Source organism: Scyliorhinus torazame, chromosome 16 (assembly GCF_047496885.1).
Source record: "Scyliorhinus torazame isolate Kashiwa2021f chromosome 16, sScyTor2.1, whole genome shotgun sequence".
Classification (NCBI taxonomy): Eukaryota; Metazoa; Chordata; class Chondrichthyes; order Carcharhiniformes; family Scyliorhinidae; genus Scyliorhinus; species Scyliorhinus torazame.
Window position 1 is genome coordinate 112175880 of NC_092722.1, and position 27569 is coordinate 112203448.

At 47.9% G+C, this 27569-nt stretch overlaps 1 protein-coding gene across 17 annotated transcripts in view; it reads left to right on the forward strand.

The window, feature by feature from the left end:
- Window positions 1-2828: 2828 nt before the first annotated feature.
- The window catches only part of fam13c (family with sequence similarity 13 member C), a 304619-nt gene continuing 279878 nt past the window's right edge, over window positions 2829-27569 (forward strand). For 2 of the 17 annotated variants that reach the window (XM_072478888.1, XM_072478902.1), the window contains exons 1-3: window positions 2844-3037; window positions 5396-5536; window positions 17304-17411. Coding sequence is in view for 1 of the 17 variants with exons in the window: in XM_072478903.1 (XP_072335004.1) it covers window positions 17298-17411 (114 nt within the window). In the remaining 16 variants the exon portion in view is untranslated. The other 15 variants (XM_072478900.1, XM_072478906.1, XM_072478892.1 and 12 more) reach the window with 14 other exon arrangements.

Genomic DNA, 27569 nt, shown 5'->3' on the forward strand with positions numbered 1-27569 from the left:
ATCTCGTAACAAACCATTCGTGAGCACCCTGGGTTTGCTATAGGCTTCCCAAGCAGGGAAATGTGGTACTGAAGGCATTTCTTCCTCAGCAGGTAACTCTTGCACTGCAAATGATTGACCTTTTGAGTGTAAATCATTATTTCCTGACATTTGAACATTGCAGCACTGTACCCAGCACTAACCTTTTACTGACTTATTGCAGTCCTCTAGTGATTTCCCTCTCACCAGTGCACAGCACTGGGCATGTGCACAATCCACTGTTGTCCTCACGTTGCAAAAGTGGAAACTTCCATTCACGACCTCACTTGCATCAGTAACTCATTAAAGGATGTCAGTGAGGTGTAACACTGTGCTACATTCCTAAAAGCATCCCGAAAAGGAATTTTCCAGCCCTTCCTGCTGGTGGGATCTTCCGATCCCACTGACAGCGAACCCCCGCCGTGCGTTTCCCGTCAACGAGTGCTGCAAACTACGGGAACCCTCGCCTGCACTGCCATGAAACACGTCTCTGGGTGCGTGCGGAAAATACTTTAATGAATTCTGGCGCTTATTAATATAGAGTTTATCAGTGAAATGAAAAAAAAACCACACACATTTCCAGATCACCTCGAACACTATTAAGTCAGCTGAAACCAGTGGCAAATTAAAGGTTTTGCTACTCTGTTGTAAAAACGTATTGACCACCCCCAACATGGAAGAGTATTGAAACCTCAGTACTCCCAATGAGGGATGGATATTAGAATGTACAAAACAACAGAAAGGTATTAGAACCTGTAACATTCCTAAACATGGGAGAATATCTGAACCAGAGGAGACTGAGGGAGGACATGATTGAGATGTATAAAATTACGAGGAGCATAGATAGACAGGAAGAAACTTTTCCCCTTGGTGAAGGGGTCAATGACCAGGGGGCATAGATTTAAGGTGAGGGACAGAAGGTTTCGAGGGGATTTGAGGAAAAACCTTTTCACCCAGAGGGTGATGGGAGTGTGGAACTTGTGATGTTTTTTGTGATTCTTGTTCTCAGCATGGATGTTGTAGTGTTCACAAAGACCACAAAAGCTATGTTCATAAACAAAGCTAACATTTATTTACACTACTTAAATTAAGCTCGACCAGTTACTCCTAAAGTAAACAATAATCTAATCTACAATCTATACTCAACTACACTAGTCTCAACACTCTATCTAATACCGTACTGCACTCTCTACCACTGCTCTCTCCAGCTCTTTCCGAGTCATCTGTGCGTCACTGCTTTATATATTTCTGTAACTAGCTCCATCTAGTGGATTTCCACGTCATTACATTAACCCTTTATTATCTGTACATTTCCTATAATGTCACAGCATTCACTGCCTGAAAGAGTGCTGGAGGCAGAGACCCCCTTAACATTTAAGAAGTATTTAGGTATGCACTTGCGATGCATGGTATACAAGGCTACGGGCCAAGTGCTGGGAAGTGGGATTAGAATACTTAGGCAGTTGTTTTTGACTGGTGCAGATGCAATGGGCCAAAGGGCATTTATCTGTGCTATAGACCTTTACGATTCTATGAATATTCCAAAGAATGGAATAATTTAGCAACCAGAACAGTCCTGATATTGAACGGGCAGCACGGTAGCATTGTGGATAGCACAATTGCTTCACAGCTCCAGGGTCCCAGGTTCGATTCCGGCTTGGGTCACTGTCTGTGCGGAGTCTGCACATCCTCCCCGTGTGTGCGTGGGTTTCCTCCCACAGTCCAAAGATGTGCAGGTTAGGTGGATTGGCCGCGATTAATTGCCCTTAGTGTCCAAAATTGCCCTTAGTGTTGGGTGGGGTTACTGGGTTATGGGGATAGGGTGGAGGTGTTGACCTTGGCTAGGGTGCTCTTTCCAAGAGCCGGTGCAGACTCGATGGGCCGAATGGCCTCCTTCTGCACTGTATATTCTATGATTCTATGATTAAAATTATGGCATTGCTGCATTTTCTCGACCATAAATGCCACCCTCTGCACCCCGCACCCCCACCCTGGGACCTGTAGTTAATTAAAGAAGTAGCGATCATCATCATCATAATCTAGAATTTAAATATAAGTCGAATCATGACCTCAAAACCACTGTCAATTGTAGTAAAAACCCATCAGGTTCATTAATCTCCTTTCGGGAAGGAAATCCGCCATCCTTACCTGGTCTGGCCTACATGTAATTCCAGATCCACAGCATTGTGGCTGAGTCTTAAATGCCCACAATTCAAGAGCATTTAGGGATGGGCAATAAATGCTTGTCCAGCCAGCGATGCCCACATTTTGTGAATGAATTTTAAAGAAAGCTATTGTGAGTTGGTACCACTTCACATCCAGGGCTTTGAGAAAAGGTCGGTGAGCCGAAGACACTGGAAGAATCCATCCAGCATAATTATGTTTCAGTATATAGAATCTGCTATCATTTCTGTTTGACACGATTTGCTGGGACTGTTTGGGGGAGCAGCAGTCCACAGGAAGTTCTAACTCCCCTGCAAGGTTTTTCAGTTTGTTTAGAATTCATTATAGCTGGAGAGAGAGAGAGAATAAAAACACCTTGTTCCTCCCTTCTTTTGCGTTGACCCACCATGTCGAGCCAGCTCTCAGGCTAAATGCTGCAGGACTTTTACAGAGCTTGGACTTTGAACATAAAAGTCTTTGTCAGTGACCGAGTAACCGTGACAAGTTGTCCACATAACGGTTAGCTTTATGTCGACACAATGAGTAGATGGTGATTGAAGTGTGTGTACTTGGTAAATTAGTAGCTGGGTTGAAGTAACTACATCCTAAATATAAAGCAGTCTCTGCTACAAGTTAACATTCAACCAATTTCAGTTGTTGGCAACATTATAAAAACTGATGTGGGAGCATAGCTGGTGTATGATTTGAAGGCTGTTAAGTGGAGCAGGAGGTGCTGATCTATGGTCTATTTAAGGTAAAAATGTTTGCCTGCTGAGGTGAACTGCACAATGAAGTAGTCATGGAGGCAATGACGTGTTGTACACACAGTGGGACTCACTAGCTGACTGTTTCCAAGGTTGGTACCCACTTTACTGTTCACTAAACTTACAACCACAACGAACCCATTTTTCAGCTGTGGGGGTTGGTGTTACTGTCCAGCTTGCTGCCTCGGTGGCACCTCACTGGAGCGGATGGTCTGCCTGTTGTAGAACCCGCATAATTCTTCATTCCATTGACCGGGTGAAGATGGGATTGTGTGCTTCATTCCAAAGGACACAAGGTACATGTCCTCTGCCTGCTTTTCTGAATGTTGTCTTTACTTCATTGTGCTTTCCCATGTTTTTATTTGTGATTGGGATGTCGGTCTTTAGCATCCCTGCCTTGGAGTGCTGGCTGTGGTATAAAGAGTTCAGAACTATTATGCTAATAGCTAATAGACATCATCACTGATGCCAGATCGCATGTGACTGGAGCTCAGAGAGAGAGAGATGGTTCTGGAAGGAGCTTTGTGTTTATCTATCCCTGTACCTATTATGTATGGTTAATGAATGTATGAACGTTCCTGGAGACTTCGTCACCAGCAGTCTATATGTTAAGCACACCTTGTGACTATGTACAATGATACTTCACATGGATTCCGATTGCTGTGTTTTTGACTCTAAGTCCAGGAGAGGCAGGTGAAGCCAACAAGGTCCAAATTGACATGTCCAGGCTGGGAGTCCAGTGTCAGCATTGAGCCCCCTCGACTGTTATATTAACAGCAGCCTGAGCACTGGAAATGATGCAGCTTTTTAAGTGAAGCCGAGTGAGAATAGGATCCAGGACTGGAAGAAGCCGTTCAGGATTAGGTTTTTATTTTCTTTGTGTACTGGGTGGAGCTGGACTGTTTCTTGAATTTCATAGGTTAGGTTTCTTCCTGGTATTTCCCTTTCTTACCTCCCATGAGACCCTCTGAGGAGCCTCTTACCACACCTAGCTGCATACTGATTGGTGGTAGTTACCCACATCATTTTTAGCAGCCACTGCCCACCCAACTGGGGGGCATTTTCCGCCCCCTGCTTTCGTCAGGCGCGAATGGCGGCAGGGCAGAGAATCGAGGGGGAGTCCCAAAACAGGTTTCACTCCCACTCGATTGTCTATCCCCACCAATGACGTAACGGGGTTCTTGCCAAGCAATGATGAGAACCCCATTTTAATTCATTTTAATATAATTAGCGGGCCCCCCCGCTAGAACATCCTGCCCCCCGGCGTGTGCGAAAAGCCAGGGTTCCCAAAAGGCTTTTACAAATGAGGGACTGGTGAACAGAACCCGCTGGAGGCGTACAGGTAAGTACAGCCCCCAGGATGGGGAGAGGTCATCCCAGCCAGTAGCCTAGCAGTGCCCAAGCACTGGGGTGGGAGGGGTTCTGGGAGGCGGGGGGTGGGGGGGGGGGGGGGGGGCGGAAATGTCCGTGGGAGGGATCCTTTTATAAATGTTACTTTTTAAGTGGGAAGGGCAGCCTAATCTGTAAGCAGTTGAGGTTGCCGGCAGGGTTGCTCATTCAGAACCTGCCTGGCCAGCGTGGCCTCATGGGACCCGCCTGCAGGATTCTTTTTGACAAAACCCCTTTCTGTGTTTTAAGCACACGTTTTAGCTGAAGTATAGGTCAATCAGCCAAGATGCTGAAGGAATAAGATACAAGTGGGTTTCTCATTCCTCTCTCTCCAACTTGCAAGCTTTTGAACCCTGTCTGCTGATTGTGACTAGCCAGGTGCCGCAGACAGAGATCTCTTAAAGTGACCCAACCCAGTGCTACTGTCTCCAGAAAACAGACAAACCGTCCGTCCGCATCTTCAAATTGCCTTGAGAGATCCTTTTCTAAAAACCTGTTGCACTTAAATGAGGAGAGGAAGAAAGAGCGGAGCAAACCTGCCTCTCCCACCTGGTCATAACAGTATGCATAGAATTACTCTTAGCTAATATCTAGCAATCAGGTTATCAATATCAAGATTAATTGTTGGATAAGGACCAAAGACAGAAGCCTTGTGAGGCTGAAAGATGCAAGTTTCAGACAAGGGGAGGGGCTCACTTACAGAAACATGAGAAAAGGACATTTGTAAAATCTTAAATTGTAACAGAATCAACAGGGTAATCCTTAGGGGAAAATATTCAGTGCCTGGGAGATCGGTGCTATTTCCTGCAGCAACCATTCCGCTAGGCTGAAAGCAAATTACTACAGATGCTGGAATCTGAAACAAAAACAGAAAATGCTGGGCAATCTCAGCAGGTCTGACAGCATCTGTGGAGAGAGAAGGGAGCTAACGTTTTGAGTCTGGATAACTCTTTGTCCTTTGTGAAAGCTCTGCTAAGGTTTTCGCCTTATCCTCTTGTTGCTGATAGACCTGCTGCATGTACCTCATTTAATAGCTTTGTGTGCGGTGCTATCCTCCGCAGAACAGCAATCACCGGCGGATTGCCACTGTCGCCGGACTTACCTTCATCGGGATTCCGAAGCCTCTGGTTCGCCCAACCTTTCTCACTCAGGCTGGGTGAAACAGGAGCAGCGAAGCGTATTCTCAGCACCATCGTCATGGGGTAAGTGGGGCACGGAGAGGTAAGTCACTCCCTCATTTTATGGCAATAACTGCAATTAAGGGGAGGTTTAAACGGCAGGTTTAAAGGAGCAATTTAAATGGGGCTATGAGTTTCAAAGTTTAGATAGTCAGGGGAAGATGGGATAAGTTGGACTAGAGAGTGGGGGGAGGAGGGGAGGTCAGATCAGAGGAGGGCAGGGGGTCGGACCAAGGGGGTTCGGACATGGGGAGAGGGGGGGAGGAAAGAGTCCAGTGCGGGAGGCAGGTTGTACGGTGGGTCCACTGTGTGTGTGTGTGTGTGTGTGTGTGTGTGGGTGTGTGGGTGTGTGGGTGTGTGTGTGTGTGGGTGGGTGTGTGGGGGTGTGTGTGTGGGGGTGTCATGTGCGAAGCTGGGTCTAGGGTTGTTTAAAATAGTTACTCTGCAGTTAGAAGTGATTTTTTTCCCCCTCTAACTCCTTCAGAGTAACTATCAGGGTAAAATTGGCAGAACCGTCTAAAGTTAGCGATTTAAATCGCTTTGTTGGATGGTTCCCAGCCTGTCATAATATACACCAGTATCATAGATTATCAAAGAATTTACAGTGCAGAAGGAGGCCATTCGGCCCATCGAGTCTGCACCGGCTCTTGGAAAGAGCACCCTAGCCAAGGTCAACACCTCCATTCTATCCCCATAGAACCCAATAACCTCACCCAACACTAAGGGCAATTTTGGACGCTAAGGGCAATTTATCATGGCCAATCCACCTAACCTGCACAACTTTGGACTGTGGGAGGAAACCGGAGCACCCGGAGGAAACCCACGCACACACAGGGAGGATTTTCAGACTACACACAGACAGTGACCCAAGCCGAAATCGAACCTGGGACCCTGGAGCTGTGAAGCAATTGTGCTATCCACAATGCTACTGTGCTGCCCCTGTATATCATGGTGCAGATACACACACACTGATGGACACACAGCAAGACCAATCAACACACACAAAACCGCAGCCAATCACCAGTTAGAGCACACTCACTATAAAGACAGGGGGCATCAGAGTTCCCACTCATTCGGCATGCAGCCTCCTAGAAGGACAGAGCTCACAGCCTGCAGCACAGATCTTCACCATGTGCTGAGTGCATAGACTGGTTAGGACAGGCATAGGTCTTTAGTTTAATCTAACATCGTGTTAACCCACAGTGAAAGTATGTTCAACAGTTTGTAACTTAATAAAATAATGTTGCACTATTTTAAGTTGGTGGCCTGGATGTGTTCCACGGATCCAGAGCACCCAACACAACATGATACCAGGAGTTGAGGGATATTAGAGCTTCTTAGACCTACCTGCAAGTGATCTGCCTTCCACCAGCATACAGCCATCCTGCAAAATCGACAGCGTCCGCTCGCCGCCGCCGCTCCGCATCACCGGTAACCTAGCGGCCAACTGGAAGATATACAAACAACGCTTCCAGCTCTACCTTGAAGCCGCAGACCAGAAAGATGCCTCAGACACCAGGAGGATCGCTCTCTTCCTATCCACGGCCGGGGACCATGCCAGCCACATTTTAAATTCTCTCACCTTTGCTGATGATGAAGATAAATCAAAATTCAAGACGGTCCTCCTCAAGATTGACACTCACTGCAGCATGGAGGTGAATGAAAGTTTCGAGCGCTATGTATTCCAACAGCGTTTGCAGGGTAAGGATGAACCTTTCCAGTGCTTTCTCACCCACCTCCACATCCTTGCGCAGTCCTGTAATTACGGGCCCACCTACGACTCCATGATACGCGACCAGATTGTTTTTGGTGTTCAGTCGGACCCCCTATGCCAGCAGCTCCTCACGGTAAAGCAGCTCACCCTTGCGACCGCCATTGATACCTGCGTGCTACACGAACACGCCACTAGTCGGTATTCCCACAACCAAGTGGCTGAAACGGCGTGGCAAGGTCCCCACAAGGCAGAACGGGTCCAAGCAATCGAGCAACTCCAGGGCCTCAGCCTGGATGAGGACGGCCATTTCGCGCGCTTTTCGCCAAATCCCACACTTGTGCGCACCGAACGAGGGGACAGCGACGTCGAAGAATGTACTGCGCAGGTGCGCACCACGCACGACCGCACCATGCATGCGTGGTGGCGCAGCGAACGTACTGACGCTACAACATGCGGCAGCTGTGGCTCCACCCACTTAAAGCGGCAATGCCCTGCCAAATCCCGACGATGCCTGAGATGAGGCAAACTTGGTCACTATGCTGCCTTATGCCGAGCAGCTCAGCCTGCCAACTCATATCGCTCCAGCCAGCCTCGCAGGAATGTCAAGGCCATTCAACCCACGGTCACCGAGTCCAATGCGGACCTACTACCAGTTATTGACACCGAGGAGCCGAAGGCGCCTTTTTGAGTCGGTATCGTTACAAAAAACAGGGTGTCCCCGAAACAAAGAATCCAGCCTCTATCGGTATACAGCATCGATCCGGACGATGAGTGGGGTGCCACCCTGACGGTCAACCGGTCCCAAATACGATTCCGTCTGGACACTGGTGCCTCTGCCAATCTCATTGCGCGGTCTGACCTCCAAAGCCTATGTGTCAAACCAGCCATCCTCCCATCAGCCTGCCAGCTATTAGATTATAATGGCAATGTCATTGCTGCCAGCGGCTCGTGCCAACTTGAAGTGACGCGCAGGTCACGCAAAGCCATCCTTCCCTTTGAAATCGTGGGCTCCTCGAAAGCCTCCCTGCTTGACGCGCAGGCATGCAAGCTGTTGAACCTAGTTCAGAGAGTTCACTCTCTCTCTCCTGCTGACGCATCTGCCTTTCAGGACACCGACTTCAGGGTGCAGCTCGACGCCATTATCAACCAGTACCACAAAGTCTTCGAGAGCATGGGCCCGCTCCCGTACACCTACAAGATTTTATTAAAACCGAATGCCACACCTGTGGTGCACGCACCTCACAGGGTCCCAGCACTCCTTAAGGACCGCCTCAAGCAGCAGCTGCAGGACCTCCAGAACCAAGGAGTGATTTCCAAAGTCACGGAACCGACCGACTGGGTCAGTTCCATGGTATGTGTAAAAAAGCCTTCCGGCGAATTGAGAATTTGCATTGATCCCAAGGATCTAAATCGCAATATCATGAGGGAGCATTATCCAATTCCCAAGCGCGAAGAGCTCACATGTGAGATGGCTCGCGCCGAGCTCTTCACCAAACTCGACGCCTCAAAAGGATTCTGGCAAATCCAGCTCGATAAATCCAGCAGGAAACTTTGCAGATTTAATACCCCCTTTGGCAGATATTGTTACAACAGGATGCCGTTTGGGATCATATCTGCAGATGGAAGGCATTGAAGGTGTTCGCGTCTATGTCAATGACATAATCATTTGGTCCACCACCCCGCAGGAGCATGTTAGTCGCCTCCAGCGTGTATTCAGACGTATACATGAGCATAACCTCCGCCTCAACAGGGCCAAATGCTCTTTTGGTCAGACGGAACTCAAGTTCCTCGGGGACCACATCTCCCAATTGGGTGTGCAGCCGGATGCGGACAAGGTCGCTGCCATCACAGCTATGAAAACACCAGAGGACAAGAAGGTGGTCCTCCGATTTCTGGACATGGTCAATTTTTAGGGAAATTTATCCCTAACCTCGCCTCTCATACCACGGCTCTCATACCACGGCTCTCAGGAACCTGGTCAGGAAGACGACAGACTTCCAATGGCTCCCTGCCCACCAGCGCGAACGGAGAGAACTCAAAACAAAACTCACCACGGCCCCGGTCTTAGCTTTCTTTGATCCAGCAAAGGAGACCAAAATTTTGACCGATGCCAGTCAACCCAGCATTGGGGCAGTGCTCCTTCAACGTGATGAGGCCTCATCATGGGGCCCCGTTGCATATGCGTCACGTGCGATGACCCCCACGGAGCAGCGCGACGCGCAGATAGAAAAGGAGTGCTTGGGCCTTCTGACCGGTGTGGCTAAGTTTCACGATTATGTCTACAGATTTCCTCAATTCACCGCCAAGACCGACCATCACCCGCTGGTCAATATAATACAGAAAGACTTGAACGATATGACACCTCGCCTCCAGCGTATTCATCTCAAGCTCCGGCAATATGATTTCCAGCTGGTATACACCCCTGGCAAAGACCTCATCATTGCTGACGCTCTCTCCAGGGCAGTCAACACTCCATGTGACCCAGTGGGATTTGTCTGCCAGGTTGACGCCCATGTGGCATTCGCGGCCTCCAATCTACCTGCCACGGATGAACGCCTCATCCAAATTCGCTGCGAGACGGCGGCTGACCCCTTGCTACAGCGTGTCATGCGCCACCTAACGGACGGGTGGCTCAAGGGCCAATGCCCTCCGTTCTATAATGTCAGAGATGATCTGGCGGTAGTAGACGGGGTTCTTCTAAAACTGGACGGCATTGTCATCCCGCATAGCATACGCCAGCTTGTCCTGGAACAACTACACGAGGGCCACCTTGGCGTGGAAAAGTGCCGCCGACGGGCCTGAGAGGCAGTATACTGGCCCGGCATTAATGACGACACAGCCAACACAGTGCTCAACTGCCTCACTTGTCAGCGCTTCCAGCCGGCCCAACCACGTGAGATCCTGCAGCCCCATGAATTGGTCACATCACCATGGACCAAGATGGGCATCGACCTGTTCCACGCGCTGGGTAGAGACTATGTCCTGATCGTGGACTACTTTTCGAATTACCCGGAGGTGATACGGTTGCACGACATCACCTCGTGTGCAGTCATTCGTGCATGTAAAGAAACCTTCGCTCGACACAGCATCTCGCTCGCGGTTATGTCGGACAATGGGCCCTGCTTCGCCAGCCAGGAATGGTCCACCTTTGCCAGGTGGTATAATTTTGCCCATGTGACATCCCGACCCCTGTACCCCCAATCCAACGGCAAAGCGGAGAAGGGAGTACATATAGTCAAACAGCTCCTATGCAAGGCTGGCGATGCTGGGTCCAATTTCTACCTTGCCTTGCTGGCCTATCACTCCACCCCACTGTCCACTGGCCTGTCGCCAGCCCAATTACTCATAGGCCCTACCCTGAGGATGACGGTGCAGTCCATTCATGTCCCAGACCTCGACCACGTTCCGGTCCTTCGACGGATGCAGCTGTCTCATGCACAGCTTACAGCACAGATCGGCACCATGTGCTGAGTGCATAGACTGGTTAGGACAGGCATAGGTCTTTGGTTTAATCTAACATCGTGTTAACCCACAGTGAAAGTATGTTCAACAGTTTCTAACTTAATAAAATAGTGTTGCACTATTTTAAGTGTTGGTGGCCTCTATGTGTTCCACGGATCCAGAGCACCCAACACATCACTGCCCAGCCCATTTGTCCTGAGAAAATTAACACTTCTGGGCAATTGCTGGGTGAACCTTTACGTGGGAAATTCCCAGAGGGATCCTCAGCATCATTTCAGTACCCCCTAAATGCGATGCTGGGGAACCCACAAGTTATGGGCCAATAATATTTCACTGAGCAGGTTATAGGCCCAACAGTGCAGTTCTACCTTGTTATGTTTCTTCTTCTCAAATGTGTACCCCACTTGCCCATTTCTGGGGAGAATAGGCGTTTATAGTGGTGCCATCGGCCACATTTGGAACAGTCCAACACAAATCAGGCGTCAGCCACCCAACTTGTCTTCAGCCTGGAGTAAACAGGGAAATCACGATGATGGGGTTTCTGATGTGCCAGAACTGACCAAGATCAAGATGATGCTTCCCTTAATTCACAAATATTGTCAGCGCTTCCTCGTAGATGCAAATTTAATTGAGTGGCAGTGGCTGAAGATTATTTGGAGATACATATGAATGAATGAAATGAATGAAAATCGCTTATTGTCACAAGTAGGCTTCAAATGAAGTTACTGTGAAACGCCCCTAGTCGCCACATTCCGGCGCCTGTTCAGGGAGGCTGGTACGGGAATTGATTCGTGCTGCTGGCCTGCCTTGGCCTGCTTTCAAAGCCAGCGATTTAGCCCTGCGCTAAACCAGCCCTTATTTGCTGAATGCCCTGGGATTTTGCAGTGTTGTTTAATGATGACATGGGTGCAGTTAGGTGTTGTCTTGTAACTTCAGACTACTTTTATATTTCGAAACCCTGTCAGTTTCGTCGGCTGCACATTACCACTGACCTTGCTGTATTCATGTCCAACCCTGGCATCTTATACTTGAGTAGGTAATGGATAAACTGACTCAACTTTGGCAGCTCATAGGTGGCATTGTCTGGAAGGTCACAGGTGTACCCTGACCCTTCTTTGCCTCTGGTTCCCCTCTTCCTCCTTGAGACTACCCAATTAAAGCAAGACTCCTCCTGGACTCGGCATTCAGACAGCTGAGTCACTCTGAACAACATGCCACATTCTGTTCCTTACAAGACAATCTGCCAACACTCTTTCCACTCCATATGGCTTTGAAGAACAACAGAAAGTTCTCCGTGTTCTGGCCAGTATTGATTATTCAATTATTGAATCATGTGCTGTTTGTGGGGCCTTGCTGGGTGCAAATTGGCTGTTGTGCTTGCCAGTAATAACAGCGGCTGCAACTCAGAAGTGAGAAGCACTTTGACATGTTTCAGAGATGCGATAAGTTTCCACATAAATATAATTTATTGTGTGAGTATATGTGCGTATATGCCCACCATGCATAGTGAGTTATGGGCTGTAGGATAAACCTGTGCTCAACAAATCCTAATCAAGCCAAAGGCGATCTTTGTGTTAATGCACTTTAAATTGGTTTTGGTCCCGGGGAAATGTTATGGGTGTGAGGGTGACCTGGCTGTCAGAGCTGCCATTCTGTTAATCACAAGGGTTGATTTGGCTGATCTGGCTGGCTAGGCAGATGTCCCATCACACTTCCATGTCAATTCCTCTCGAAACTCAGTGCTCAGTCGTAACAGATGACTCCCCAGAAGTGATTGCTCAGGCAGTCCAGGGTATATGACTTAGCTATACTCCCCTGCTAAGCTAAACCTCCAAGGCCATTTGTAGAGTGACATGGGAAATGTTGTGTTAGGAGCGAGGCATAATGTTCCAGTAACTCAAGCTTACTGAATTATTATGTAGTGACACAAATAATTGCGTGCATCACGTTCCCATACATCTCTGCATTTACCCCCTAAAAATCACAGTAATGTTTTTTACAAGCAGATATTAATACCAGACTCGCCTGAAAGTTGCTAAGTGACAGAACGTGGATTGTGTTGTCCGGGAGTTTCTCTGGCATGGTCAGCATTCTGAGAAAAAAATATTTCTTCTTTTAAATCTAGCCTGAAGTTGGTTAATTATACATTCGTGACTTTTAGATCTTCAATTCCTTGCAGTTACATGATCCATTTCAGGTCAAATATTATTGACTCACTTTCTTATTAACAAACTCTTTGTTTCATTTGGGGAGGCATGGTGGCAGAGTGGTTAGCACTGCTGCCTCACAGAGCCAGGGACCTGGGCGCGATTCCATCCACGAGAGCCTGTCTGTGTAGAGTTTGCACTTTCTCCCCGTGTCTGTGTGGGTTTCCTCCGAGTGCTCCGGTTTCCTCCCATAATCCAGAGATGTGCAGGTTAGGTGGATTGACCATGCTAAATTACCCCTTAGTGTTCAAAGATGTGCGGTTTGGTGGGGTTTGTCATAATATGCACCCATGCACATCATGAGGTAAAAACAGGCAGTGACAGACACCCAGGTTAGCCAATCAACATACAGGACAGAACACAACCAATCACCAGACAGAACACCAGAGGGGGGCTTCCAACTATAAAACACACGCAGCATCAGCACTCCGCCTCTTTCCACTGGTGACAACTGTAGTGACAGTCAGGGTGTATATATCAGTCAGCACCTTCTACACGTGGATCAGAGCTAGCCTGGTCTAGTAAGTTAGAGTTAGTACACTTAGAGTAGTAGAGTGTCAACCCACAGCCAGCTGTGTGCATTGTTACAGAAGTTCAATAAATCGTATTGAACCAACGCCTACGTTTGGTGTATGCTTGACATTTCATCTGCATCCTGTTGCAGTCCGTGTTACCCCAGGGTGAATAACACGACAGGGTTGCGGGGATACGGCAGGGCGGAGTGGAGCTATGTAGGGTGCTCTTTCTGAGAGTCGGTGCAGACTCGATGGGCTGAATGGGATTCTATGAATTCAAGATGGAATAATCAACTGAGTTAGAAAGCCTGGCTATGGGAAGCTACTAATGTTCTCCCACAGCCTAACTTGTTGGAGCTTAAATGAAGTGAATATATAGGTGTAGGTATAATGACTTAGATTTACATAGCACCATTGATGCAGAAAAATATTACAAAGAGATCCTCGGATGTGTTTGTTTTTTGTTTATTCTTTCATGGGATGTGGGTATCACTGGCTAGGCCAGCATTTATTGCCCTTGAACTGAGTGACTTTCTAGGCCATTTAAGAGTCAACCATTAGTGAACCAGCTGGTGTTTATTTTAGGATAATACAGACTTTTATTGAATTCACATTTCACCATCAATACTTTGCCTCAGTTTTCACGGTGGAGGTCACTAGTACCACTCCTATAGGAACGGACAATTCATGGGTAATAGAAAGGGAGGAACTTGGAATAATCAACATCAATAGGGAAACAGTACTCAACAAACTCTTGGGATTGGGGGCCAGATGGCCTACATCCTAGGGTGTTAAAGGAAGTGGCAGCGGAGATAGTAGATCCATTGGTTGTAATATTCCAAAATTCCCTATGCACGAGAAAGTTTCCAATGGATTGGAAAAATGCTTATTCAAAAAGGGAGGGAAACAGAATGTGGGAAATTACAGGCCAGTTAGTTTAACACCTGTTGTTGGGAAATTGTTGGGATCAATTATCAAGGAAGTAATATCAGGACATTTGGAAAGACAAAATTCTATCCATGAGAGTCGGCATGATTTTAATAATAATAATCTTTATTGTCACAAGTCGGCTTACATTAACACTGCAATGAAGTTACTGTGAAAAGCCCCTAGTTGCCACATTCCGGCGCCTGTTTGGGTACACAGAGGGAGAATTCAGAATGTCCAATTCTCCTAACAAGCACATATTTTAGGACTTGTGGAGGAAACTAGAGCACCCAGAGGAAACCCACACAGACACAGGGAGAATGTGCAGCCTACACACAGACAGTGACCCAAGCCGGGAATTTAACCTGGGACCCTGGAGCTGTGAAGCAACAGTGCTACCCACTGTGCTACCGTGCTGTCCACGGGCAAATCATGAAGGGCAAATCATGTTTGACTAATTTGTTAGAGTTCTTTGAAGACGTAACAAGTGAAGTGGATAATGGAGATCCTGTAGATGTAGTATATCTGGACTTCCAGAGGCGTTTGATAAGGTGCCACACAGAAGCTAGATTCACAAGGTTAGATCACGTGGGATTAGGGATAATTTATTAGCTTGGATAGAAGACTAGCTGATGGACAGGAGACAAAGAGTCGGGATAAATGGGTCCTTTTCTGGATGGCAAGATGTAACTACCGGTGCCACCGGGTCCGGTCCCTGGGCCCCAGCTATTTATAATCTATATTGACACCTTGCATACAGGGTCAGAAGGTTCTATAGCCAAATTTGCAGACAACACAAAATGATTTGGAGGAAAATGTAACTGGTCTGATTAGTAAGTTTGCAGACGACACAAAAGGTTGGTGGAATTGCGGATAACGATGAGGACTGTCAGAGGATACAGCAGGATTTAGATTGTTTGGAGACTTGGGCAGAGAGATGGCAGATGGAGTTTAATCCGGACAAATGTGAGGTAATGCAATTTGGAAGGTCTAATGCAGGTAGGGAATATACAGTGAATGGTAGAACCCTCAAGAGTATTGAAAGTCAGAGAGATCTAGGAGTACAGGTCCACAGGTCACTGAAAGGGGCAACACAGGTGGAGAAGGTAGTCAAGAAGGCATACGGCATGCTTGCCTTCATTGGCCAGGGCATTGAGTATAAGAATTGGCAAGTCATGTTGCAGCTGTATAGAACCTTAGTTAGGCCACACTTGGAGTATAGTGTTCAATTCTGGTCGCCACACTACCAGAAGGATGTGGGGGCTTTAGAGCGGGTGCAGAAGAGATTTACCAGAATGTTGCCTGGTATGGAGGGCATTAGCTATGAGGAGCGATTGAATAAACTCGGGTTGTTCTCACTGGAACGAAGGAGGTTGAGGGGAGACCTGATAGAGGTATACAAAATTATGAGGGGCATAGACAGAGTGGATAGTCAGAGGCTTTTCCCCAGGGTAGAGGGGTCAATTACTAGGAGGCATAGGTTTAAGGTGAGAGGGGCAAGGTTTAGAGTAGATGTACGAGGCAAGTTTTTTACACAGAGGGTAGTGGGTGCCTGGAACTCGCTACCGGAGGAGGTGGTGGAAGCAGGGACGATAGTGACATTTAAGGGGCATCTTGACAAATACATGAATAGGATGGGAATAGAGGGATATGGACCCAGGAAGTGTAGAAGATTGTAGTTTAGTCGGGCAGCATGGTCGGCACGGGCTTGGAGGGCCGAAGGGCCTGTTCCTGTGCTGTACATTTCTTTGTTCTTTGTTCTTTGACACAAAAATAGGTGAGACAGTAAGTTGCTATGAGGGAATACGAACCTTACAAATGGATATAGATAGGTTAGAAAAGTAGGCCAAAATGTGGCAGATGGAGTTTAACGTGGACAAGTGTGAGCTCATACATTTGGTCAGAAAAATGGGAAGGTAACCTATTATCTAAATGGGGAGAGATTTTGGGGTGCTCCGTTGCAGAGGGATCTTGGGGTCCTCATTCACAAGTCACAGAAAACTAGCATGCAGGTGCCGGAGATAAGAAGCAAATGGAATGTTGGCATTTATAGCTAAAGGAATAGAGTACAAAGGTAAGGATTGTTGCAATTATACAAGGCATTGATGAGAGCGCACCTGGAGTATTGTGCACAGTTTTGGTCCCCTTATTTGAGGAAAGATGTAGTGGCATTGGAGACAGTTCAGAGGAGGTTCACTAGATTGAATCCAGAGATGAGGGGTTTGTCGTATGAAAAGAGATTGAACAGTTTAGGCCTATACTCTCTAGAGGGGTGATCAAATTGAGGTATACAAGATGACAAAAGGAATGGATAAAATAGACGTGGAACAGATGCTTCCTCTTGTGGGACATTCTAGAACGAGAGGTCAGTTTTAGGATAAGAGGTAGCAAATTTAAAGCCGATTTGAGGAGAAACTACTTCTTCCAATGTGTTGTGAATCTGTGGAATTCGCTGCCCGAGTGCGGTAGATGCTGGGACAGTGAGTAAATTTAAGGAGGAGTTAGACAGATTTTTAATTGGTGATGGGTTTAAGGGTTATGGAGAACGGGCAGGACGGTGGAGTTAAGGCGAGGATGAAATCAACTATGGTCGAATGGCGGAATGTCTTAAAGGAGGAGGAGGGGGATTTTGGGAAGGAATTCCAGAGCCAAGGTTGTTGATGGCTCTGAAGGTGAAACAGTCAAAATGGAAGATTTGCAAGAAGCTGGAATTTAAAGAGGGCCTTCAAATGAGGGATGTTGGAGAGGTGGAGGAGTTTTTTTGTCTTCTGCTGTTCACCATCCTCTTCCTCTAACCAAATCAATGGCACAAGAATGACACCTGTCACGAAGTGTAAATACTTATTCTGGGGAGTAAAGTGGTTATAATGGAGAGAGGACTTTCCTACTATACACATATTATGATTTGATCAAACTGCAATTTTAGTTTGCAGGCACGCTAAGCTGCGTCCTCTTTAAACATGCAGGACAGGTTATGGATCTGTGATTTTAACCTGAGGCCTCAGCAGGAATGGTTTCCCTGCCAGACCAAAGCTGTTGGAAAAAGAAGCCAGGGCCAGGAGAGGCCCAGTAAAGTAAGTTTATCTTTTTCCTGTTACCTTGTGCGTCGGGTAGCGGGGTGCGGAGGAGTGGGGGGGTGAGTTCCCACTGGCAAGCTCTCTCGGAGGTCTGGAGAAGTCCAGGCCAGGTCACTTACAGCTTTTGAGGCTCCTAGCCATAGGGGCTGGTTTAGCACAGTGGGCTAAACAGCAGGCTTGTAATGCAGGATAAGACCAGCAGCACAAGTTCAATTCCCGTACCGGCGTCCCTGAGCAGGCGCCGGAATGTGGCGACTAGGGGCTTTTCACAATAACTTTGTTGATGCCTACTTGTGACAATAAGCGATTATAGGGGCTGGTTTAGCACACTGGGCTAAATCGCTGGCTTTTAAAGCAGACCAAGGCAGGCCAGCAGCACGGTTCAATTCCCGTACCGGCCTCCCCGAACAAGCGCCAGAATGTGGCGACTAGGGGCTTTTCACAGTAACTTCATTGAGGCCTACTTGTGACAATAAGCAATTTTCATTTTTTCATTTCATTTCATAAAAAGAAATGAAGATACATGAAAAGAAAATAAGGCACCAAAATAAAGTGAGACATAATTGGAATATATTTTCTTTATTTAACAAGTGATTTTCTGGCCTCCTTCTGTGCAAATGCACTAATTACTGAGGAAAACTCTAGCTTTCGTGCACCGTCACAGGTGATATTAAGCATGGCGAGACCATTTAAATGCTCTGTCCCGAAGTTGAAGGGTGATAGTTCTTTACCTGCTTCAACACGTTGACATTGCGTTCACCTGAAGCCATCAATGCAGCCAAACTGATAAAAATACCCAATGTAACTGTGATATTGGGAAACACCCCAGAGAGACCAATTTCGAGTGTTTCTTGAAGCAACTCCTCTGGCTTGCAATCCAGAGAAAAGGGTTTTCATTATTCGGGCCTCACATTGAAAAACTATCCATTATAAAGAGTTACTGCGAAAGAATAATCTGACAAACTTGACCATTCTGCTGCCTTAACTTATGTAGGTAATTACACCCTCCTTCACCCACCAGTCAGGTAGGCTGCCCAGACGTTGGCTGATGTACAATACGGAGCAGCAAATCTTACTTTCTTTTCCTACGTTATTTCCTTTTGTTCATAAAAACAAGTTGCAAAACTTATCAAATGCCACAAAATAGACAAGTGTTTAATTTTGAGGCCTAATGCACCCCCAAAATGCCCTAATGCACCCCCCCCCCTCTGATTGGCCCTGCTCACTGGTCCCTAGCACCCCACTGCCTGAATTCCTGCTCTTGCCCGCAGGCCAGGCAGTGACCTTTGCTGGATTTGGTGGGAAGCTAATCCAGAATATGGAAATGAGATCCAAGAGGAAAGATTTCTCCATAACTTGGCGGTGCAGTTGGCATTGCCCCCCAGCCCTGGCACCAAAGCACAAGTCAGCAGTGCGATGGAATATTCTCCATTTTCCTGGATGAGTGCATCTCTAACAACACTAAAGAAGCTTGAAAACCATCCAAGACAAAGCAGCCCACTTGGCTCCCTCCATCATTGACACACAGTGGCAGCCGTGTGTACCATCTATAAGATGCACTGCAGTAACTCATCAAATTTTAGAGGACCCAATTCATTTTTTTTTCCAATTAAGGGCCAATTTAGCGTGTTCAATCCGCCTACCCTGCACATCTTTGGGTGGTGGGGGCGAAACCCACACAAACACGGGGGGAATGTACAAACTCCACACGGACAGTGACTCAGAGCCGGGATCGAACCTGGGACCTCCGTGCCGTTAGACGGCAGTGCTAACCACTGGGCCACCGTGCTGCCCTTGGAATTCCTTCCCTAACAGCACAGTGGGTGTACCTACAGCACATGGACTGCAGCAGTTCAAGAAGGCAGCTCTCCACCACCTTCTCAAGGGCAATTCGGGATGGATAATAATTGTTGGCCTCGCCAGTGATGCCCACTTCCCATGAATGATTTTTTAAAAAACGCATTTAAGTTAAAATCCAGGCCAGTCATTGCCAGAAACAAATCGAAAGCCAAAGTCCCTACTATAGCAAGGTGATCAATTTAATGCCAATCATTATAATTACCTTGAATTCATTACCCGTCTGTGTGTCCACACATAATCAGCTGGATTCTCCGTCGGCAGATCTTCCGTTTCGCCGGCAGCGCATACACATACACGGATTTCCCGACGGCTTGGGGGTGCTCACAATGGGAAACCCCATTGGCCGGCTGCAGGGACAGAGAATCCCACTGCCGGCGAGGGCACGCCGCACCAAAAAACAGGTACGGCGGGTTGGAGAATCCTGCCCAATGTCTTTTTTAACAGGCTTATTCCCAAGAGGCTCCAGCAATGCTGGGGGATGATGTTTTTGCCCATGTTTGAGAATTCTGAGATGCTCATGGTTAACAACCTCACAAAGGGGCAGCACGGTAGCATTGTGGATAGCACAATTGCTTCACAGCTCCAGGATCCCAGGTTTGATTCCGGCTTGGGTCACTGTCTGTGTGGAGTCTGCACATCCTCCCCGTGTGTGCGTGGGTTTCCTCCGGGTGCTCCGGTTTCCTCCCACAGTCCAAAGATGTGCAGGTTAGGTGGATTGGCCATGATAAATTGCCCTTAGTGTCCAAAATTGCCCTTAGTGTTGGGTGGGATTACTGGGTTATGGGGATAGGGTGGAGGTGTTGACCTTGGGTAGGGTGCTCTTTCCAAGAGCTGGTGCAGACCCGATGGGCCGAATGGCCTCCTTCTGCACTGTAAATTCTGTGGTAAATTCTATGAAAGCTCAAGCCTGGAGAGACCTAGCTGCAGCTTGTAGTATTTCAGTTGCTGCCAGGGCAGCGTGGCACCTTAATGGGTGTTCGTTGATGGGTTGGTGTGGAAGTAGGCATGCTGCCCTCCTGGGATAAGCCAACACATGGAGTTCCCACGAGACTGGGATCCATCAGTCCCACTGTTTTATGTGAGAGCAGACAATAGGCGATGAGTGAGCAGGCATTGGAAGCCAGAGTTTTGAAGGTGGCTGTTGATTCTTACATCAAAGCTGAAAAGTCTGGTGACACCGACTCCCTTGGTGAGGGCCCAGTTGCAGTGGCCCTGAGGGTAGCCGCATGTTCTAAGGTGGACTGCAGAGTGCTGATGCTGTGTGACAGGAGCCCACATGAGATGGAAACAAACTTCTCAATATTTCTGAACACAGTGTGGAAGCTCTTTGGCAGGTTTTCCAACCCTTGTGTAATTGTTTGTGTGCCTTTTCATGGCTGTGTCCCTGAAGTCCACATCTCTAGCCTCCTCGGTGAAAATGGGAGATGACTTCCCCAGTTAACCCCACCAGTGAGCTGTCTCCTAGTCTGACCCGCCTGGCATTACCTACACCCATTGCTTAGTGAATCATAGAATTTACAGTGCAGAAGGAGGCCATTCGGTCCATCGAGTCTGCACCGGTCCATGGAAGTCCAGATCCTTCTAATCCATCCAGAGAGCTGGGGTGGATTCTCCCATACCCAGCGGGGCGGGGGGGTCCCGGCGCCGAAGAGTGGTGCGAACCACTCCGGCGTCGGGCCACTCCAAAGGTGCAGAATCCTCCGCACCTTCAAGGGCTAGGCTGGCCCCGGAGTGGTTTGCGCTGTGCCGGCCGACGGGGAAGGGGCTTGGCGCCACGCCAATCGGTGCCAAAGGGCCTGCGTCAGCCGGCGCGAGTTGGCGCATGAGCGGGAGCGCCTGTGTGTGCTGGCGACATCCCAGCGCATGCGCAGGGGGGTTCAACTCAGCGTCGGCCATGGCGGAGGAATAGCAGCCAACGCAGAGAAATAGAGTGCCCCCACGGCACAGGCCCGCCCGCAGATCGGTGGGCCCCGATCGCGGGCCAGGCAGCTCCCAGGGCCAGATCCCCCCTCGCCCCCCCGAGGACCCCGGAGGCTGCCCGCGCCGCCAGGTCCCGCCGGTAAGGACCTACTCTAATTTACACCGACAGAACCGGCAAAAATCGGGCGGCCACTCACGGCCCAGAGAATCGCCGGGTGGCCACTGCTAGCGGCCGCCAACCGGCGTGGCGCGATTCCCGCCCCCGCCAAATCCCCGGCACCGGAGAATTCAGCAGCCGGCGGGGACGGGATTCACACCGCCCACCCCGGCAATTCTCCGACCCGGCGGGGGGGGGGGTCGGAGAATCCCGCCCCTGGTGTTTGGGAGGAATGAAGTGTACAATGATGCATCCTCATGGGGAATGTCGTTCCCTGAGTTGTTTTCTTCAGGGTTTTACAACCGCAAAGGACCTAGAAGAATGGGTAATGGGAAAATGCTAGAATGGAACTAACACCGAGGATAATAGTGCATAACAGGCAGCATATTGCAACTTCAGCTCGACATGAGTATCACCATCGAGCTTGGTGAGAGAGCTCAGATGGAAGTGAAATATTCCAAAACTAAATAACAGTGTGCCAAAGCAGCCATGCATGACATTTGACTTACAAACCTGTATGTTTGGTGACTTAGTTATTTTGGGTTTTGACTTACTCAGCAGCTTCGAGTTTTTTTTGTGCAGTTCAGTGAATGCTTGAGGGTGACTCTCAAGTAAACAGGGTGCCCATCATGCTTAATACGTTTTCAAAAATATATTTTTTAATTAAACTTTTGTTATTTTATACCAAACTATACAAAAAAGTACAAAAAATTCAAACAATAATAATAAACTAAAAACAAAAACAATAATCTAGAAAACCAAACCCCAGCCCCCTCCCATTGCTCCAGTCCCCCATCCCCACCCCCCCAAACCCACCCTCTAAAAGCTAACAGTGACCAGCTCCTTGAAATACAATATAAACGGTTGCCATCTCCGGTAGAACATTTCAATTGACCCCCTCACAGTGTATTTGACCTTCTCGAGGTGCAAAAACTATATTAAGTCACCTAGCCACGCCGAGGCTCTAGGTAGTGTCACCAGCCTCCGAGCAACCAGCGAGACGAAGGCCAGGTTATCTGCTCCTGCACCTGCCCATAGCTCTGGAAGGCCCGATACCCCAAATGTAACCATTAAAGGACAGGGCTCTAGCTCAATGTTCAGGATCGCCGATATAGTGCTGAAAAAAAAGAGACCCAAAAATCCACAAGCTTGGGACAAGACCGGAACATGTGCAAGTGACTAGCAATCCCTCTCAAACAGCGCTCGCATCTGTCATGTGGGAGTACCTATAAGAAATGGGTGTTTATAAATGGGTGTGTATATAAATATCTGTAGTGAGAGTACCTTTAAGAAATGGGTGTTTACTACAGCAGTGATGTCAGAGAGTGGGTTGAGCTGGGCTGTCTGTCAGCTTTTTACTTTTGTTTTAGGCTGTTTGCTGCAGGGTGTGTTTTAGTTTCGCTTTCAGTGTTGGAGCTGAAGCCAGACCAAGCAGGTGTACTGCTGTTCTCTCTGCCATCAAAAGACTATCTCTTGATCATTTGGTGAATTCAGAATTATAAATATTTTCAGTAGTGAATGTAAACCTAATGTGCTTCTGTTAAAAGGTGTTTTTTTTTAAGTCTTCTGGATGTTAAAAAGGAAAGTTTAAAGGTTCACTTAGTGATGTAGTCTTTGGGGGTTATATTTGAATGAATGGTTGCTAAGATGTTCACTATGTTTCAAAAAGGTTAACTTGAGTTCATAGAATAAACATTGTTTTGCTTTGAAAAATACTTTTCCATTCCTGCTGTACTACACCTGTAGAGTCGGCCGTGTGCTCCCCATACCACAATCTAGTGAAGGTTGTGGGGCAGGTGAACCCCAATGTGCACTTTGAGGTTCTCTAAACCCTGGCCCATAACACACCTCTGAAATTAAACAACTCATTCTGGCTTCAGTAAGGTGCACCCCAGACAGTACCTTGAGCTGGATTAGGCTCAGCCTCGCACACAATGACATGGCGTTCAGCCTGTGGAGGACCTCACTCCAAACCTCCTCTTCCAATATAGGCCCCCTGCGTTTTCTCCCATTTCATAGATTATCATAGAATTTACAGTGCAGAAGGAGGCCATTCGGCCCATCGAGTCTGCACCGGCTCTTGGAAAGAGCATCCCACCCAAGGTCAACACCTCCATCCCATCCCCGCAACCCAATAACCCCACCCAACACTAAGGGCAATTTTGGACACTAAGGGCAATTTATCATAGCCAATCCACCTAACCTGCACATCTTTGGACTGTGGGAGGAAACCGGAGCACCCGGAGGAAACCCACGCACACACGGGGAGGATGTGCAGACTCCGCACAGACAGTGACCCAAGCCGGAATCGAATCTGGGACCCTGGAGCTGTGAAGCAATTGTGCTAACCACAAGGCTACCGTGCTGCCCCATTTGGCCTTCACCGCTTCCACCGAGACCAGATTCTGCCCCAAAATCCATTCATACATGCTGGACATACTCCCCTCTTCCGACCCCCGCACTGGATAGAATCATCTCCAGTAAGGTTGATGGCGACGCCACCGGGAATGTTGGGAACGTCCCTCTGATAAAATTCCGTTCCTGGAGGTAACTAAAAGCATCCAAGCCCAACTTTCTCTTTCAACTCCTCAAGACGGGCTAACCGCGCCCCCCAGAAATAAATCACTTACTCTCTCCAACCCCCCCCCCCCCCCCCCCCCCGGATGTGGCATCTAACTTCGCCGACTCAAACAAGTAGTTCACACAATTGGAGGCCAGCCTTGACACTGACCCCAACTTGAAATGCTGACGGAGTTGCCTCCATATTTTAAAAATGTGACAACCACTGGATTTGACGCATACTTTGCCGGAGCAGATGGCGGAAACTCCATAACTAGCGCCCCCAAACACGATCCATCGGCACGAAAGTAGACCCAGGTCTCCACATCACCCCAACACCTTTTCCCCGTTGGCAGCCCAGTAACAAAATATCAAATTTGGCAGCGCAAGTCTCTGTCTATCCCTCTGTAGGAACCCCTCCAAATCCTTGGGGTTTTTCCAGCCCATATGAAACCTAATATAAACCGCACAATCCACCGAAAAAATGATTTACATAGAAATACCGGAGAATACTGAATTAAGAGCAAAATGTTCACCTTAATGGATTGAACCCGACCCACCAAGGGCAATGGAAAGGTGTCCCACCTTTGCGGGTCAGCCATGACCCTATTCGCTAGGCTAATGTAATTCAGTTTGAGCCGCGCCAAATCCCGAGCCATGTTGACACCCAAATGCCAAAAACTGGTCGTGGACCCGCAAGTGAGTCTCCTGTAAAAACACCACCCTTTAAATGAGAAAAAAACTCTCATCCTTCTCACAGGCCCCACACGTTTCAGGTAAACAAGTGTTTAAAAAAAAAACACTTATTTTCTGGGGGGGGTTTTCCGCGGACTTCTGGGAAGACCCCCCAACCAATAAATTCTGGTGGAGAGGAAACCCGAGACACTACACGTGTAGTGTCTCCCACCTGCCCTCCTCCTCTAACCTAATAATAAGACCCATTGGTGTGAGGTAAGTGCCATATTATATTATTATTAGCATTACTATATTATATTATTAGCATTGCGCAGGTCAAGGAGACACAGCTGGAGTGAGAGAGATACATACAGTGAGAATTTGCTAGTTTGGTGCAGTAAGGTAACCAGGAAAGGTAAGTGGTTAATCTAATTGTGCTGTTTTTCAGTTAAAAGTGCAGGGTAGTGTCTGATTGGCTGAAGCTGCCCCCACCATAAACTTAAATTAAACTAATTAATTAATTAGTGATGGCTGGTCAGGTGATGTGCTTGAGCTGCTTGATGTGGGAGCTGGCAGATCCCATTGCGAGCTGCAGCGACCACATCTGCAGTAAGTGTTGGCTGCTCGAAGAGCTCCGGCTCAGAGTTGATGAGCTGGAGTCTGAGCTTCAAACACTGAGGCACATCCGGGAGGGGGAGACTTACCTGGACACTGTGTTTCAGGAGGCAGTCACACCTGTCAGAGTAAGTAGTTTAAATCCTGCTAGTGGCCAGGGACAGCAGGGTGTGACTGCAAGTCAGGCAGGTAAAGGGAACCAGCAGTCAGGAACTCAGGAGCCTCAGCCCTTGACTCTGTCCAACAGGTATGAGGCACTTGCTCCCTGTGTGGATGGCGAACAGGGTTGCAGGAAGGATGAGTCCGCTGACCAAGGCACCATGGTTCAGCAGGCCATTCAAGGGGAGGGAGTAAATAGGCAAGTTGTAGTTGTAGGGGATTCTATTATCAGGGGGATAGATAGTATCCTTTGTGAGCAGGATAAAGAGTCCCGCATGGTATGTTGCCTGCCCGGTGCTAGGGTGCGGGACATCTCTGACCGGCTTGAAAGGATACTGGAGAGGGAGGGGGAGGATCCAGTTGTTGTGGTCCATGTTGGTACCAACAACATAGGCAAGTCTAGGAAAGAGGACCTGTTTAGAGATTATAAAGAGCTAGGATTCAAATTAAAAAACAGGTCCTCAACGGTCATAATCTCCGGATTACTGCCCGAGCCACGTGCAAATTGGCATAGGGAGGCAAGAATAAGGGAAGTTAACACGTGGCTGAAAGAGTGGTGTGGGAATGAGGGGTTCATTTTCATGGGACACTGGCATCAGTTTTGGGACGGGGGGACCTATACCGTTGGGATGGTCTCCACCTGAACCGAGCTGGGACCAGTGTTCTGGCAAAAAGAGTAAATAGGGTGGTCAATAGGACTTTAAACTAAAGATTGGGGGGGAAGGGAAAGTCAGGGAACCAAGAGGTGAAGTAATCAGTGGGAAGCGTAGCTGCTTAGGAATACAAAAAAGCACGAAAAGACAGAACTCAGGAGAGGTTACAATAGTCCCCATCCCACAAAATATGACACAGTGTATGGAAAGGCTCAGTAAACCAAGGTCCACCACACTAAGAAAACAAAAAGGGACGGTCAATAGAGAATTAAAGGTGCTATATTTAAATGCGCGCAGTGTACGGAACAAGGTAGATGAGCTTGTGGCCCAGATTGTGACTGGAAGGTATGATGTGGTAGGCATCACAGAGACATGGTTGCAGGGGGTTCATGACTGGCATTTAAACATCCAGGGATTCACAACCTATCGAAAAGACAGAGAGGTGGGCAGAGGGGGCGGGGTTGCCTTGTTAATTAGGAATGAAATTAAATCAATAGCACTAAACGACATGGGGTCGGATGATGTGGAGTCTGTGTGGGTAGAGTTGAGGAACCACAAAGGCAAAAAAACCATAATGGGAGTTATGTACAGGCCTCCTAACAGTGATCAGGACCAGGGGCACAAGATGCACCACGAAATAGAAAGTGCATGTCAGAAAAGCAAGGTCACAGTGATCATGCGGGACTTTAATATGCAGGTGGACTGGGTAAATGATACTGCCAGTGGACCCAAGGAAAGGGAATTCATTGAATGTTTACAGGAGGGCTTTTTGGAACAGCTTGTGATGGAGCCCACGAGGGAACAGGCCATTCTGGACTTAGTGTTATGTAATGAGCCCGACTTGATTAAAGATCTTAAAGTAAGGGAGCACTTAGGAGGCAGTGATCATAATATGGTCAAATTCAATCTCCAATTTGAAAGAAAGAAGGTAGAATCAGAGGTAAAGGTGTTACAGTTAAATAAAGGTAACTACAGGGGCATGAGGGAGGAACTGACGAAAATCGACTGGGAGCAGACCCTAGTGGGAAAGGCGGTAGAACAGCAACGGCAGGAGTTTCTGGGTGTAATTGAGGACACAGTACAGAGGTTCATCCCAAAGAAAAGAAAGGTTATCAGAGGGGGGATTAGGCAGCCATGGCTGACAAAGGAAGTTAGGGAATGCATCAAAGCAAAAGAGAAAGCCTATAATGTGGCAAAGAGTAGTGGGAAGCCAGAAGATTGGGAAGGCTACAAAAACAAACAGAGGATAACAAAGAGAGAGATAAGGAAAGAGAGGATCAAATTTGAAGGTAGGCTAGCCAGTAACATTAGGAATGATAGTAAAAGTTTCTTTAAATACATTAAAAACAAACGGGAGGCAAAAGTTGACATTGGGCCGCTCCAAAATGACGCTGGTAATTTTGTGATGGGAGACATGGAAATAGCCGAGGAACTGAATAAGTACTTTGCGTCAGTCGTCACAGTAGAAGACATGAGTAATATCCCAACAATTCCAGAGAGTCAGGGGACAGAGTTGAATATGGTAGCCATCACAAAGGAGCAAGTGCTAGAGAAACT